Source organism: Bactrocera tryoni, chromosome 1 (genome assembly GCF_016617805.1).
Source record: "Bactrocera tryoni isolate S06 chromosome 1, CSIRO_BtryS06_freeze2, whole genome shotgun sequence".
NCBI lineage: Eukaryota > Metazoa > Arthropoda > Insecta > Diptera > Tephritidae > Bactrocera > Bactrocera tryoni.
This window is the reverse complement of record NC_052499.1, coordinates 22880843-22896237: the sequence shown is the minus strand read 5'-3', so window position 1 is coordinate 22896237 and position 15395 is coordinate 22880843. Positions and strand designations below refer to the sequence as shown.

At 39.0% G+C, this 15395-nt stretch overlaps 3 protein-coding genes across 3 annotated transcripts; 2 read left to right on the top strand and 1 right to left on the bottom strand.

Moving 5' to 3' along the window:
- Positions 1–826: 826 nt before the first annotated feature.
- LOC120782576 (mediator of RNA polymerase II transcription subunit 15-like) lies at positions 827–1894 on the top strand. Its single transcript, XM_040114919.1, has 2 exons — positions 827–961; positions 1021–1894. Exons 1-2 carry the CDS (start codon positions 881–883, stop codon positions 1777–1779), a joined length of 840 nt encoding a protein of 279 aa, XP_039970853.1. The 5' UTR covers positions 827–880; the 3' UTR covers positions 1780–1894.
- A 1460-nt stretch (positions 1895–3354) lies between these two features.
- Positions 3355–4402, bottom strand: LOC120782728 (chromosome partition protein Smc-like). Its single transcript, XM_040115156.1, has 2 exons — positions 4176–4402; positions 3355–4113 (listed from the first exon to the last, which is right to left on the bottom strand). Exons 1-2 carry the CDS (start codon positions 4254–4256, stop codon positions 3355–3357), a joined length of 840 nt encoding a protein of 279 aa, XP_039971090.1. The 5' UTR covers positions 4257–4402.
- A 9654-nt stretch (positions 4403–14056) lies between these two features.
- LOC120766335 (POU domain, class 6, transcription factor 2) lies at positions 14057–15181 on the top strand. Its single transcript, XM_040091760.1, has 2 exons — positions 14057–14096; positions 14151–15181. The coding sequence occupies exons 1-2, from the start codon at positions 14057–14059 to the stop codon at positions 15179–15181; spliced, it is 1071 nt and encodes a 356-aa protein (XP_039947694.1).
- The last annotated feature ends 214 nt before the right edge of the window (positions 15182–15395 follow it).

Genomic DNA, 15395 nt, shown 5'->3' with positions numbered 1-15395 from the left:
TCTGTAATACTCTTTTAAGACTCGCATCTTTTAGTTGTGAAGTTTTGACACAATTTGAGGTTGAGGCTTTTGGATCTTCTCTGTAACCCTTAACAACTCTTCGTGCTTCATTATTTCGTTGTCATCAATGTGCTGTAATAAGAGTATTGGCATGTCCCGTCATTAGATTGTGGCTTACTGAACGCCTTCCACTTCAGAACCAATTTGTTTCTACGAACACTGCAAGTTACCCTTTTCAGGAAATATCCAAGCTTGGTTTGTGGAAGTTCTGACCCTTTTAGCATGTACCGATCTTTTAATTATCTCTTTTCTTATGGAACTCGAGTTTGCTGATATGTGAACACACTCCAGTTGCCTCCGGTTCTATGGGCTTGGCGCCGCCACTTTCATAGCCAAGTGATCAGCCGTCAAGTTTCCTTTAAAGACTTGTTTTCAGGGGAGTTTAGTATTACCCTACTTTGGAATCTTGAAATATGTAAGTCTGAAACAGAATATATCGGATGCAAAAATTATGGAAAAGAATTAACAGAAATATGATCAGTAGTTTCTTATGGTTGAAAACGTAGTAAGCTTGGAACCCAGTGGAACATTCACTGATGGTGTTTTGTTTAGGAAGCGCCGGTTCAATAAGATACCAACATTCAGTTTACTATTTTGAAGTATTTCTCTCTCATCCCTTTTAGGAAAGATTGTAATGGTGTATTTGTGTTCGATGGAAACCCCTGACTCACTAAACATTACAACAACCTAAGCTCATCTAAGCTCTTACGCGTCCGAATATAAACTCTCTACTTGTTACCAATTTCAACCATTCCCTTCACATCGCCAAAGCCGTCAAAGTTTTGATGTCGAAATTAGAATTTTTTATCGGAAAATAAATATGAATTGGTTTTGTATATTTTTACTGATTTATTTAACAGCGCACTCGGCGGTTGGACAGCACTGTTACAACAAGAGGCGGGTACGTACACAGCACTTCAAAATCTCGAAACCCACTTACCCATACCACTATGTTTGCAGATGCACCATCGCAATGCGCGTCACATGCTGCAAAATATGTATGCCGAACTCATGCCCGGTGAGGGTGGAAGCGGCGGTTCCGAAGGCAACAAGGATGATGAATGCAAGAAAAGTGGCGTCACCTCGGGTAATCCGAAGCAAAAAGCCACTAATATCGCACAGAAAGCCGCCAAAGAGGCCAAAGCCGCCTCAGATGCACAAGCAGCGGCCGGCGAAGCAGCATCACAGCAAGTGAAGGCTCAGCTGGCCGAGAAGGCGGTTGCTGCGGCAAAGGCCGCAGAAGCAGCACTGGCGGGAAAGCAGCAAATCGTACAACAGCTGCAGCAGGAAGTGCGCGAAGCCGAGGCGGTGGTGCAAGAGCAGAGTAGCTCGCTGCAAAATGCACAACAAAATGTCAACGCCGCCATGCAAGCGGCACAAAATGCCGCGCAGCAGCTGAAGACGCTCACGAAAGCGGTGAGTATGGCACAAGTGAATGTCGGTAATGCAGAGCAGGCAGCACAGGGTGCACAACAGGACTTGGCTGAGAAAACGCAACTAATGGAGGCAGCAAAGAGTCGTGTGGAACAATTATTGCGTCAATTGAGTTCGGCACGCAACGATTATGGCAAAACTAAAGAGGCCGCTATGAAGGCGGCTGCCGCTGCGCACGAAGCTAAACAGAATGCGAATCCGGGAAATCGTTGTGGGCGTTCATCGCCAGGCAATCGCATGATGGCAAAGCGTCACTTGCGACTTGCACAGCGACAACGTCATTAGAGTTCATAACAACAATTGACAACTGAAACATATTTCAATTTTGTGAAATCGTCCTTTTCTGTTGAATGTTTTTATATTTTTTCTGTATTTTACAATTATATAAATGAACATATATACCACGGTTGTTATAGAAAACGTATTTGATTGCTTGGAAATGACTTAGTGCAAAAATTTTTCGATCCTTTTCAACGAGGCATTTACGAGTTTGTAAAGAATATAGTTTCAAACAATTTAGATCGTGAAGGAGAGTAGAGAGGGGAAAGTATGGCTCTATGATGCAAAGGATTGGTCTACAAAAGCTTTGGAAATAAACTTATTTTAGTAAAATATACATAGTCATATACATATGTATAATACGTAGATGGAGTCGTGTGTAGACGCAGGTGAGGAAAGTTCTCTGAGCGCTATTCACTTCGGAGTGGACAGAAACGATTCTTTACTTCTGGTCTTAGACCTCTGGGTAGCTAAAAAACATTCGTTTAAAGGCAAGCTAAAGTGAGTCCCTCCCCAGGGTCGTGCGCCAAACCCAATGAAACGTAGAACACAGCCTATTTTTAATGACAACCAGCAAACGTATTAAGGATTTTGATTTAAGGGCATGCAGCTGGGATGTCCGGTCCTTTAATTGGGAAAATTCCGCTGCCCAGCTGGTTGATGTCCCTGAAGGAGTAAAAATGCCTCGTAAGAGTAAGTTCGGTGGACGGGACAAGGACTGAGAGGAGTAAGTCCTTGTGGCCTTTACTACAGTGACCATATAAAGGAGCGCAAATTTGGTGTGGGATTCGTGGTGGGAGAGAGATTCCGTCGCCGTGTCCTGTCATTCATACCGATGTATGAACGTCTAGCTACAATCCCCATCCAAGCGAAGTTCTTCAACATAATCGCCTTCACGGAAAAGATTGACGATGTCACCAAAGATGTTTTGGAGTGCACCCATGATAGCAGCCCCCGCTATGAGGTCAAAATCGTGCTTGGGCACTTTAACGCCAGGATGGTCAAAGGGTTTAGACTTTCGAACTATACTTCCTAGGCGAGCCTGCAAACTGAACCCATTTCGGTGGTCGGTCACCTGTGTAGAGAACTGAGTGAATTTTATAAACTGGAGACAAAAAGTTACGCCTATTGTAAAGTAGTGCAGAGCTGGTACACGGCAATGCAGTTGATCATTTCGGTCTGAGCTTTTGGCTTACATCAATAACTTTCAATGGTAATGAATTACTCTTTATACCACACTTCGGATATTTACAGGGGAAATATGGATCATTCTGCAAATCAGCTCGGAATCTCATTGAAATTAGAGAGGTTTTTGAATATGGAAATCAATGAGAAGGTCTTTGAGACTGATTAATATATCTTAAGCTGTAATAAGTATTGTATATCTTTTGAGTCCAGCTTTAAGGCTTCCTATAAATCTTTTCTTAAAAATTTATATATATTGGATATCAAAAAATATATAGATAAAAAATAGTCACGTCTTTTCAAGAGAATCGATTTACAAAAGACTAAACTAAAAATAAACATTTTAACAAATATATATATATATATATATATAAGTATGTATATAAATAAAATGTATCACTGCTTCGCTTGTGGCGCTACAGCAAGCCGACGCTTACGTGGCACACGCATCATACGACGGCAACGACCAGTCGGTGATGCATTCACCTTAGCCTCGTGCGCAGCTGCAGCCGCTTTCATGGCCGCATCCTTTGTCTTATTGAAATCCTGTCTGGCGGAACTCAACTGCCGCAACAGCTGTTCGACACGCATCTTAGCCGCCTCCACCAGTTGCGTCTTCTCGGCGAATTCCTGCTGTGCACCAGTGGCAGCCTGCTCGGCGTTGCCGACATTCGCTTGCGCTGTCTGCACCGCCTTCGTGAGCGTCTTCAATTGCGATTGTGCTTGCTGTGCCGAGCTGACGGCAGCATTGACATTCTGCTGTGCGTTCTGTAGTGAGCTACTCTCCTCCTGCACGACCGCCTCGGCTTCGCGCACTTCCTGCTGCAGCTGCTGGACGATTTGTTGTTTGCCTGCAAGCGCTGCCTCGGCCGCTTTGGCAGCTTGCATAGCCTTTTCGGCAAGTTGTGCCTTCACTTGAAGTGCAGCAGCCTCGCCAGCCGCCTGTTGGGCTTCGGACGCGGCTTTAGCCTCTTGAGCTGCTTTTTGTGCGATGCTTGTGGCTTTTTGTTTTGCATTTCCCGCCATCATGGAGTTTTGCTTGCACTCACCTTCTGAACGGTTTGCGCCGCCCTCTTGCTCGCCTCTCGCCTCGGAATCCTCTGAATATTGTGAGTACAAGCGCGGCAACATTCGCTTCATTTTTCTGTGCTGCTCCTGTGTTGGGGGCATTGAATATTTAGTGAGTCCATTTAGGGTTTTAACACGCGTCCACCTACCTGTATACGATTGTTGTCGAAACTTTGCGCGATGAAAAACTGACAGTTTAAAAGGACCAATAGTAATATGATCGAACGCATTTTAAATATTTTGCGAAATTTAAAAGCTAATCTTAAAACTGTTTCATAGTTATTGCTTTTGTATACATAAGTTGTTGCTTGCCTAGCGGAGTTGTCAGATGATCGTTCAAATCACTTCAGCGGTGGTTATTTTTATTTTGTTTGGATTTTGATACGACTTTGTAAAATTCAAATATCAAATTCTGATAAAGTTTTCGAAGTGACAAATAACTTGCAGACCTAAAGAATTGTGTATATGAGACAAGTTAGACATAAATGATTCTTTGAGTTGATATTTATATTCCATAAAATAAGGGAAGAACTACCATAGCGTGCAAAACCGCGCAAATTTTTTCGAACTTTATTTTGAAGTTCTATAAATACGCTACCGAAAAAAAAGGTTTGTATTTTATTCGTTGCACATTTTACAGAAAATAGTCTTGCAAAATAACTTAATATTGAAATATGAAAAAAGTAACTGAACAAAACTTTAAAAAATACATATTTGCAGAGTTTTGCACGTTTCGCATATATAGAAGTACTGTTACATTGAGCAAATGAAAAATATTTGCCGTTATTAGTTTTTCATGCTTTATTTGAACATTACTCGCTCTTTACTTTATATTTTATTTGTAAAAAAGTGTTTGAAGTGATAGCATCGCTATTTAATTGGCAGGATGAAAAAAATAAGTGTTGATGTCCCAAAAAGGCGAAATATTGTACGTACGCGACAAACTGGCGGTCGGCCTATTGACGGACTCTGATGCACGTTTAATGGAACGAAAGATGCGGAAAAACAGTTCGACGACACCAAAAAAGCTGCACGACGAGCTTTAAACAGAATCGGGTTGTAATCAGCTATTAGGAAAAAGAAACGGCTTTATCGACGAAAAATATTAAAGCTTGTCTAGCTTTCTGCAACCAACACAAAAATTGGAGCAAAGAGAACAGGAAACGAGTGATTTGGTCGGACGAAGTGAAGATTAACCGATTTCAGCCTGATGGGATAAGCTATTACTGACACCGTCCTAAAGAAAGTATCCAAAGGCATCATGTAAAAAAAACCGTTAAACACGGAGGAGGCAATTTGATGGTATGGGGTTGCTATACATGGTGGTGTATTTGTCCTTTTGTCAAAATAACTGGTATAATGAAGAAAGATGACTACCTGCTATAAGCTATTACTGACACCGTCCTAAAGAAAGTATCCAAAGGCATCATGCAAAACAAACCGTTAAACACGGAGGAGGCAATTTGATGGTATGGGATTGCTATATATGGTGGTGTATTTGTCCTTTTGTCAAAATAACTGGTATAATGAAGAAAGATGACTACCTGAGCATTTTGCAGACCAATTTGCCAGACTTCATAGATTTAAGCGCCTACCCTGAACACGAAGTGATCTTCCAACAGGACGGCGATCCAAAACACATTAAAGTAGTTAAGGAATGGTTATCCCAGCACCGTTTTCAGCTAATGGATTGGCGGGCACAATCCCATTGAGAATTTGTGCCCAATAATGAAAAGATGAATACGAAAGTATCAAAGAGCTCCTGGGAGCATCGTGTACAATATGAGTGGAAACAAATCCCCACAAATCATATGCAAAATCTTGTTGAAAGCATGCCGAAAGGTATTAAAAGCGTCATAAAAATCAAAGGGCTATGGACCCCGTATTGAAACCAGCAGGAATACGAATGTTTGCGGAACGTGCAAAACTGAGCAAATGGGTTCGATTTTAAGTTTCTTACTTTTCTATCGCGGTATGCGACGGTGAATTATCGCGGTGCAAAAACCAACAGTTGTCGGCCCATAAATCGGGCCTCTTTTTACGAAGAGCTTCACGCAAACTACACATACCACTGAAACAGTATTCCTTGTTGACAGTTTGGCCGGTCGAAAGGAATTCCGAGGAATTCCGAGTGCACCACACTAGATAATCGAAGAAAATTGTCAACATAACCTTGAGTTTTGACCTGCTTCGACGAGATTTTTTATACTTCGGATCACCTTTGCTACGATATTCGATCTCTAATTCCTAGCCGTAAGCATAGATCCTCATAGCCAGTAATAATATATTTCATGACATCCTGGTGGTCGGAAAGCATTCATCAAAAAATTTAGTAATTTTGGAACCAATCGGGCTTTCGCTTTTCTTAGATTCAAATGATTTTCACTGATCCTTCTGATATTCCAACCATGTCAGTAAGATCTTTGACTGTTAAGACAAGCGTATACTAAACACTAATGATTATTTTGACTAGACATTTTGCACAGATTTCAGTGAGAGTCATACCTATGTACTTAGAAAAAAATACTTCAAAGTGTGGGTTTTCGCGCGAAATTGAAATTAAAACATCCTACTGTGTTTTCTCTACTACTCATAATATTTTTATTTACCGTAGTCGTATTCACCCAATTATTATTATTCCAAGTAAGTAACCTCTCTGTTCTCCATTGTTTTCAAATCAGGATTTCACTTATAAAAACTTTCAAATTAACTATAGGTTCCCAAAGAAAATATATTGTAAACCACTTCCAGAGGAAAAGTGCCTGTGACAGAAGAACTGCCTTGATTAATGTTTTTTGGTTAAAAGGGGCTTCCATATGTTTAACCGCAAGCGGCTGAATTTAAGCCTAAGCTAAACACAATTCAATAACTCGGTACATCTGATGAAATTTCCAAGTTATTCCCAATTTAATTCGTGAACATTGGATTTGTGAATTGAACTCTGTCATACAATGCCATCAAAAAATGGTAAAATTTTAAATTTTGGTATACTATTTTTAAAGATATAATAAAAATATGAAAAAGTTTTTTTTTTAAATACCCCACTAGGTGTGCTCCTTAAAACAGAAGCCTGACTTCTTACTAGCTGCAATGCACTACGAGATTTTCCATTAGGGATATATCTACGTATGACCTTTATATTTCAAGATTTTACAACCCTAGTGTTACAATCTGGCAACTCACTTTATCGTAAAGTTTGACATACACATGTTACACATACTCAGAACATTTTGACATATAAGCGCTATTTGTGTTGTTTACAGTAACTTAAAATATTCTTATTAGGCAAAAAAAATTAATATAAATTGCAAACATTTTCGCGCAATTATTTTTTACAACTTTGGATGTGGATTGTTTCAGCAACAGTGCATCGATGAACTTAAAAAAACTTTTGGCCATGCAGTTTCATCAAGGGCCAGTGTTTATCGAGGCTATGGTGAATCCTACCGATATGGTAAATCACTCTAATCTGACAAATTTCTGTATTCATCTTAGATCCCTTTTAGTTAATGAAACCTTTTTCGAATACTTGGTTTTGAGATAACAGGACTTCGGTTCGCCATATGTATATATTTACCGATGGATTGACAGTGTTTAAGATGAACCTTCTGACCTACTGTTAGGGAAGCATGAACAATTTTTTCAAAATCAATTCGGTTATAGGAGATCCAATTCAATTATAAGGTTGTTCTTATAATTACCTTTTACTTTAAACTATATACGAATATTACATGTGTTAGACTATCTTATTTCTCCATTCTAGGTGCCATCAAGGTCACAATAATTCTCAACCGTTTAAAAGATACTTGAAGTTATTTTCACCTAAAATGAACGGCAACGCCATCTGCCATTGGAGGAATCGCTCGAGTAGACACTGAAGAAGCTCAAAATTTTCGTTAAAAATTCCTAACTAAATTAGGAAAGTGTAAAGTAAATTAAAATCAATCAAAAAATACTCATTATTTAGTCATTAACTCAATAATTTATAACGCAAAAATGACGGAACATGACTGAAACTTAAAGAGTTTAAATGTTACACTGTCATGCACGTAATACAACGACCTGTTAGTTACGAGAGCTGTCTGCTAAGTCCATATTTCTTATTATAGCGAGAATATGTGCTTTAAATAAAATAATCTTGCAACATTTCTTTCCTTTTTTAGAATTATAACCGATTGAAAGATTTTATTAATGTCCTCGTTGCTCAGGCTCTGTGTAGCTTCATCAACATAAAACGCTTGCAGTATTTCATAACATAACTTCTACTCTACTTCTGTTGAGGGATATTTCGTTAACGGATTTATCAATATTACATAGAATACATACTTAAATGAATGGCATAATTTTAGTGGAATAACTACTGAACTCTTTAAGCATCATCTTTTCGAACGACCAAAGCATTTTTGGGCCTTTTAAAATATGTTTCTGGTTGGTGTATACTCGAATATCACTTATTTCCTCTACGCGACTCTTTTCATCTTCAGAGTGTTGCTTTTGAATTTTTGAACCATAGATCCGGCCACTTTTTCAGTGCGTTAAAGTCGGCAACAGTTATACATAGGTCTGCCGGTGTTGGGGATTGCATTTATTAGCCAAACCGTTTTACATCTATTCTAACTCCACAAAGATTAAAATAAAATATTCGGAATCCACTCCCGTGAATGTCGAATCTACATAACTGGAACGGGTCTGGATTTTTAGCCGGTCAAGGAAATGTTTTCTGTCGCTACAACAACAACCCTTCCAAAATAAATGTTTTGACAATCTAAAAGGCTTTAGCCGCAGGAAAAAGGCTGAACGAGATTTTGTAACCAATAAGACAGCAGTTTACCGAACCGCGCTCGTACCGTAATCTTATCCGCAAATCGCTTCAACGGCACTGAATGCATCGCCGTTGAAGTGGATTTTTCTAGCGAAGTGAATTTTTCTTCATAAAAACGAGTGCATGAGAAAAGTAACTGCAAAAAATCGCCACGCGAATGACGAAGGAAAGCAAAGTAACAAAAACGATCTTGCACTTTCATCCAACTTAGTGGTCAGCAACACCGGCCGCACCGAGAGCCATGCATTGCTAATAAAATGCATGCAAAAGAAAGTTGGGCACACGTCTGAACTCAGGTGTTATGACAGAGCTAAAGAAATGCAACAAAAACAATTGCAACATGCGCAATCGAAGATGCTGGTCAGCAGCCAAACGTTCATGACCGGCCAGCGAGAGCAACGGCTGCTTACGGTGGCGCTACACCTGCCTATACACAAATATCTAGCCTTTTCACTCACTCTGCGCCGCGGCAACAACTTTATAAATATGATTGCTGGGCGCGCATGCGCAACTTCTTTCCTACTTAACGTATTCGCGTGCGGCTGAAAATCGATAGCAGGCAACGCGCGCTTCCACATATCAAATTGTAACTGTTGCGCGTACTACTGGTGTTGCGGCAGCGCATTCGAGTTCCGTTCACACAGGCTCACTCCGGATATACAAGTATACATACATACGTATATACGCATGGGATTGCGAACGAAGCTGAAAGTGGTTTTTCCTGAAAAGTAAAAGCGTCCAACTACTACATAACCTGACACTCTTGCCACCACGCCAGGCTTTCGGCATCCCATTACGCCAACATCGCCTTGGACTTGTACGCCTGACGACATTGAAGTCGCATTTGAATTTTGAACGCGTTCACAACTTCAAGAAGTAAAAAAACGTATTTTTTTTATTGTGGAAAATTGTTACAACAAAATTGTTCGCATACATTGACATCTGAGAGCTAACGCATGCGCAGTGCTTTGTTATTTTTGCGCGCAACTGTACGCGTGTTTAGTCAGTTGCGATTAGATATTGACAGCGTCAGGACGCGATTAAAAACTTTGCACGCGCATTGCTCAAACGGGAAGTAAATATTCAACAGGAAATAACTGTTAAGGACTCATTTGCAAAAAGTGTGCGGAAATCAAATAAGATAGCATTGTTTGTTGTAATTTACAATAACAATCCAGTGCAGTGTTATAGAGAGACATTACAGTTAAGTTTGAATTAAATACTAGGAAGTGCTTTAATAAAAGAAATTCCCAATAAATATTTATAAAGACAGTTTTGAGGTTCGTAATCGATCAACGGTGACTTCCGAACAGTTAATGAAATCCCGCAACTTTCTCAATGCATTATTCATATCGATGTGTTCACTTGAGAGTAATCCCAATTGCTATCCGACAAATGTCTTACTAAAAATTTGTAAAAGCTTTTTAATGATAGAAACACACCCGAAACAAATTTGTTTTTTTTTTAATTTAGCCGGAAGCGAGATCGAAGTCCTTGTATTGAAACGTATGGGCCTGAATATGTACAGCAACGAGCAAAACCGAGTAAATGTCCAACATTATATACAATAATACTAAAACGGAACCGAATTCAATGAAATATTGAGTGCTTAATTTCATAAAAAAGTATAAAGAAATATTTAAAAAAACCCTAAAAATAAAATATTAAAAGAGATTAAGTAAGAAACTTATGCGTTACTTCGTTTTCTCAGTTTTGCCCCTCCGGCAAAAATTAGCTGTTCACGTGTTTTTAGGACTTTGTCCAGAGCTCTTTATTTTTACCTCCACGGCATCAAACTCCCTTCTTCATGCTTTATCATCTGCTTGAAATTGTGTCTTCGATGCTTTTGCCAGTAATAATTTATAGCGTCGCACTGAAATTGGTTAATTTTCACTTCGTCTGACCAAATCATACACTTCCAATGCTCAACGCTCCACTTTTTACAAAATTTGGAAAAAACTAGACGAGCTTTAATATTTTTGGTCGATAAGGCCAGTTTTTTTGGTCCGGTTAGCTGATACCAGTCCGCCTCGAGCAAGGCTCTAAGCACTATCCATTCGCTGACTTTATTTAACTTTGTTTGGTGTTACCATACTATTTTTCCTCATATACCGTTCCAGTGAACGTGCATCTTGGTGTGAGAGGAGTTTCAGATATCCTCCGACAATTCTGTCACATACAATACCGCGCCTCTGGAGAACATTAACCACAATGCATTGGCTTATAGTTAATTTTCGGATATTTTTCCGACGAATTTCCATCTTTCATCAACACTTGGATGCTATTTTCTATCTCGGCATTTATTTTTCTCATTATTTATTTAGTTAGTGAGTGAGAAGTCAATATTCCAAAAAAGCGAACTAAACTAATAACGGCAAATATATTTTGCTAGTTATCATGATCAGTACTACTATGTAAATCTAAGCAAATCGTCCTTCTTTTAAAATTTTCTGTGGTTTTTTAGTTTGAAATTTGTTTCCATAACTTTTTAATAAGAATTGAGTTACGAATGAGTTGTTAAAAGTTTATTTAATTTTGGGTGTTCTTTAATCTTTATATAAACAGTTAAAATGAACTCCTGTTCGGGTTTAAACGGTACTGTTTATTACTATAATTCATAATTAAATCGTTCATAGAAGGTTGGCTTGGTATATTTTTTTATCATACAACAAATTTTAAGCGATCTTCGAAACAGGTCTCTCAAATATACATTTCTGCTTTCGTGAAAATCAACAAAAAATGTTTCGACTATGCCAGTGCGTATCTTAGAATACACCATAAAATGCCTTGAGAGCTTTATAGAGATAATGACGTTGTTTTTCATTCTCTCAGTGAGAACTGGATATCTCGCACGGTTCGGTACATTTTTCCTGATTTCGTCGATGACTTCGGGAAGACCACACACTTATTGAATTTTGCCCATATTTAGACCTCTGCATGAATTCCATTTGGGTCACCATTTAAGAAATTTGAAATTTTTGAAAAATAGTAGACGGAAACTTGTCTCAATTTATAGATAGATAATATTTTATAAAAGCTAATGTTTTTGTTTTTCTTTGAAGTATAATTTTTAGTTCCGGAAAACGTCCTTACGGAAACTTCCTATTCCCTAAAAAGATAACTTCTTTTAATTTGTTAAATAAAAAAACAATAAAAACGTATAAGATTTTGGTTATAGATGCAGCTATGGCGCTCATGATTACCTTGAAAACATCAAACATGGCTCCTAAATCGTTATACCATTTAGTTTTAATTCAAACACTGTGCATTTCGATAAATTCCCACTTTGATTGTACCTGAAAAACTTCTTTTACTAACATTTTTTCAAATATTTACACAAAGATAGTGGAAGTAATTATTTTGAGGTTTGCACCGCGAACTAAGGTCTATTGTGGCCTCTTCACAAAGGCCCAGCACTCTCATACAATTTTTGCCTCGAAGAAGAAAATCTGCACGTAAGAAAAAATGAACACAAGGTGTGTTCCAAAGTAAACAGGACTTTAAAAAAAAAACAGAAGAAATGGCTTTTCGGCAAAATCAATTTATTTTATTCAAAATAGTCTCCTTCTGCTTCAATACAGCTTTTTGCACGGTCCAAAAGCATGTCGAGTGTTTTAGCTCGTTAGCCGGTACGGTATGCCGGTGCAAGCCTTTCCTTTCATGGGCAAATGCATTTTTCCGAAAAGGAAGAACTCGCACGGTGCCATATCAGGTGAATACGGGGAGTGGTTAATGGTTAAAATACGATTTTTTGTCAAATAATCGGTCAAAAGCGTTGATCGATGAGATTTTTTTTGGTCGTCAGTTAATTTGTGCGGAACAAACCGTGCACACACCTTTCGTAAGTCCAAATGCTCGGTGAAATGCCATAAATTGATGTTTTGGAGATGTTCAATTCCATTTCCATGAATTTCAATGATGATTTCGGCTGATTTTTGATGAGTTTCGATGGAATTTCCGGGGATCATGAATTTTGATTTTCCCACATGTTGATCGTCATTTACATATGTCCTCACGACCACTTTGAAAACGTTGAAACCACTCGTGCACTCTGCTACGGGGTAGGCAATCATCGCCATAAACTTGTTTCATTAATTGAAACGTTTCGGCAAAAGTCTTACCAATGTTAAAACAAAATTTATTGTTGGCTCTTTGTTCAAAGCTCAAACATACTGACACTTAAAACGCAATAACTTCACTTCCAATCTATGAAAAGTCATGAATCGAATCTATGAAGTATCTGGACAATCGATAAAGATAGCAGATTCTAACGCACCAGTCAACATATTCATAGATGGCACCACCAGGGGGCGCTAGATTCAAAAAGTGCTGTTTACTTTGGAACGCACCTTGTATAACAAAATGATGTCAAGATCGCTAAAGTACATTTTTTAATATTCTGTCAATAATCTTTCCGCAAAACTTAGTTGGTCTCGAAAAAAAATTAATATACTTGAACAACCTTAAAACCATATATAAAATATTTACAATTTCATCTTTCTGTACTGATTTTTTATACTTTGCCGGTGCTTTATCAATGAAGATAAGGCCAGGCTTGCTGCGTCGTTTAAAATACTCTCGAACAAAAGCACTGATAGGCCTGTCCTCGAACACATGTAGATTTCGATCTAATTATACTTGCCGATCTGGAGTTTTGGAAGTTCAGGAAGTTTATAAAAACTAATATAGTTAGAGTAATAGTGGGTTATAGTTTAGTTTAGACAATTATATTATTAAGGACTCGGACTCGAACAGCAGATAGCCTCCATTTAGGAGTTTTAAAACAAAACTTAAAAAATTTTGCATATCTGCGGAAATACCATGTCATTGGAAACCAGATGAGTTCTAATGAAGAAACCTTCGAACCTTCGAACGACCTTTGAGGTCGGATACCGAAGTATGACATGTCTTCGTGAGGAAAGTCCTTCAATATATAATACATTTCTTGTACTATGTATGACATTTATATAACTTGAGGTGTTTCTTAAGGTAAACTCCAATCGATCACTTTGTTGTCAATACAAAATATCTTTCAAATGAAAACCCCAATAAGTTTTGACCATCCTAAGAATATCCCATATTTATATGACTTTAGCCTTAAAATTGTATATTATTAATAAATAACGACCTCATCCCTAATTTCAGATTACGACAGAAATTTTGAAATTTTCCATAATCTGTATTTTAACTTTATTTTAATCAACAAAGATGTCACGCCTCTATATTGTCACAGTGCTACTGCTACTTGGTAAGTGCTTTGCAGTTTATTTAGAAAAATAATACAAACGTTTTTCATATACAGTTCCCTCGGTCTTGTCAGCGAGCACATTTTTCACCGTTACGTCACGCAAAGTAAAGCGCACCGGAAGCTATTTAAGTGTACCACCTCCACTGCCACCACACCCCCAATCTCAATCACACGCTCAATCTCAACCTCACCATCCACCGCCACCTCAACCACAGCCACAACCATCCCCGGCCACTGCTGCCTCACATCGGGTGGAACACGAACCTTATCCCTACGAAGACATTAACGAGCACGATTATCACTCTCAGCCAGAAATAGACCATTACGAAACCGATTTCAAGCCCACACAAACACTTTCACACTCCAATGTACACAGTGCCCCCACCTCTTCGAAATTTCTCATTGACAATGGTCTGCGTAGCATAGCCAAGGGGTCCGCCGATCAAGCAAACTCTGCAGTTGCCAGTCAAAATGCTGCCGGCAAGCAAGCCGCCTACGTGGCGAAGAGTACGCTAGCACAGGCGGCCGCGCAAGCAGCCGGTACCGCAGTGGCTGTGCTCAAAGGTAAGGAGGTACTTTTGCGACGACTCGAAGATCAAAATGTAGACGAACACAAAAACTTGGAAGGCGAATTGTCGCAACTGCAACAGGCGAAACGTTCGGCCAAGACGGCACAATATGCCGCACAACAAGCCATTAATCACGTATCGGTGCTAACGGCGACGCTTAACAATGCACAATCTGCTGCGGAGCTGACACAGAGGGCAGCTTCTGAGGCAGCTGCAGAGTTGGCCTCACAAATTGATATGGTGGCACAAGCTAAATCGAAGTTGGAACAAATAGAATCGCAACTCTACACGGCGCGTCTGGATTATGAGGAGACTAAGGAAGCGGCAGAGAAGGCCACATCGTCGGCGCAAGAGGCGCAAATCAATGCTAACGATGCAGCAGTGCATGCGAACGTGGAACTCAGCGAGTCGGTGAGTGTGGATGCGCATGAAAAAAGCGATTACAATGTGGGCACGGTGCTTGCTGTAGACTCCGTGCAACATGACAACGTTGGAGGGACGCATAAGAAGAAATAATCTCGTGTGCGAAGGCAGAGCAATAAGCTTATGTTTAAGTTTGTAATTTTTAATACTTTTTATGTTAACTTACATTCAAATGTACCTAATAAATTTTTATTTATCGAACAATAGAGACAAATAATTTATTTTTGACACGCGAAAGTGTAAATAAAGTTAAGTAACAAGTCTGCGGAGCTTAGCTTATTAAATGAACTGGCTACTTAAATTCTCA

Coding starts and splice junctions, on each gene's coding strand:
- LOC120782576 (XM_040114919.1), top strand. CDS start 881: ATGAATTGGTTTTGTATATTTTTACTGATTTATTTAACAGCGCACTCG. Junction 962..1,020: donor ACTGTTACAACAAGAGGCGG/GTACGTACACAG, acceptor CTATGTTTGCAG/ATGCACCATCGCAATGCGCG.
- LOC120782728 (XM_040115156.1), bottom strand. CDS start 4,256: ATGCGTTCGATCATATTACTATTGGTCCTTTTAAACTGTCAGTTTTTC. Junction 4,114..4,175: donor TCGACAACAATCGTATACAG/GTAGGTGGACGC, acceptor CCCCCAACACAG/GAGCAGCACAGAAAAATGAA.
- LOC120766335 (XM_040091760.1), top strand. CDS start 14,057: ATGTCACGCCTCTATATTGTCACAGTGCTACTGCTACTTG. Junction 14,097..14,150: donor CACAGTGCTACTGCTACTTG/GTAAGTGCTTTG, acceptor TTTCATATACAG/TTCCCTCGGTCTTGTCAGCG.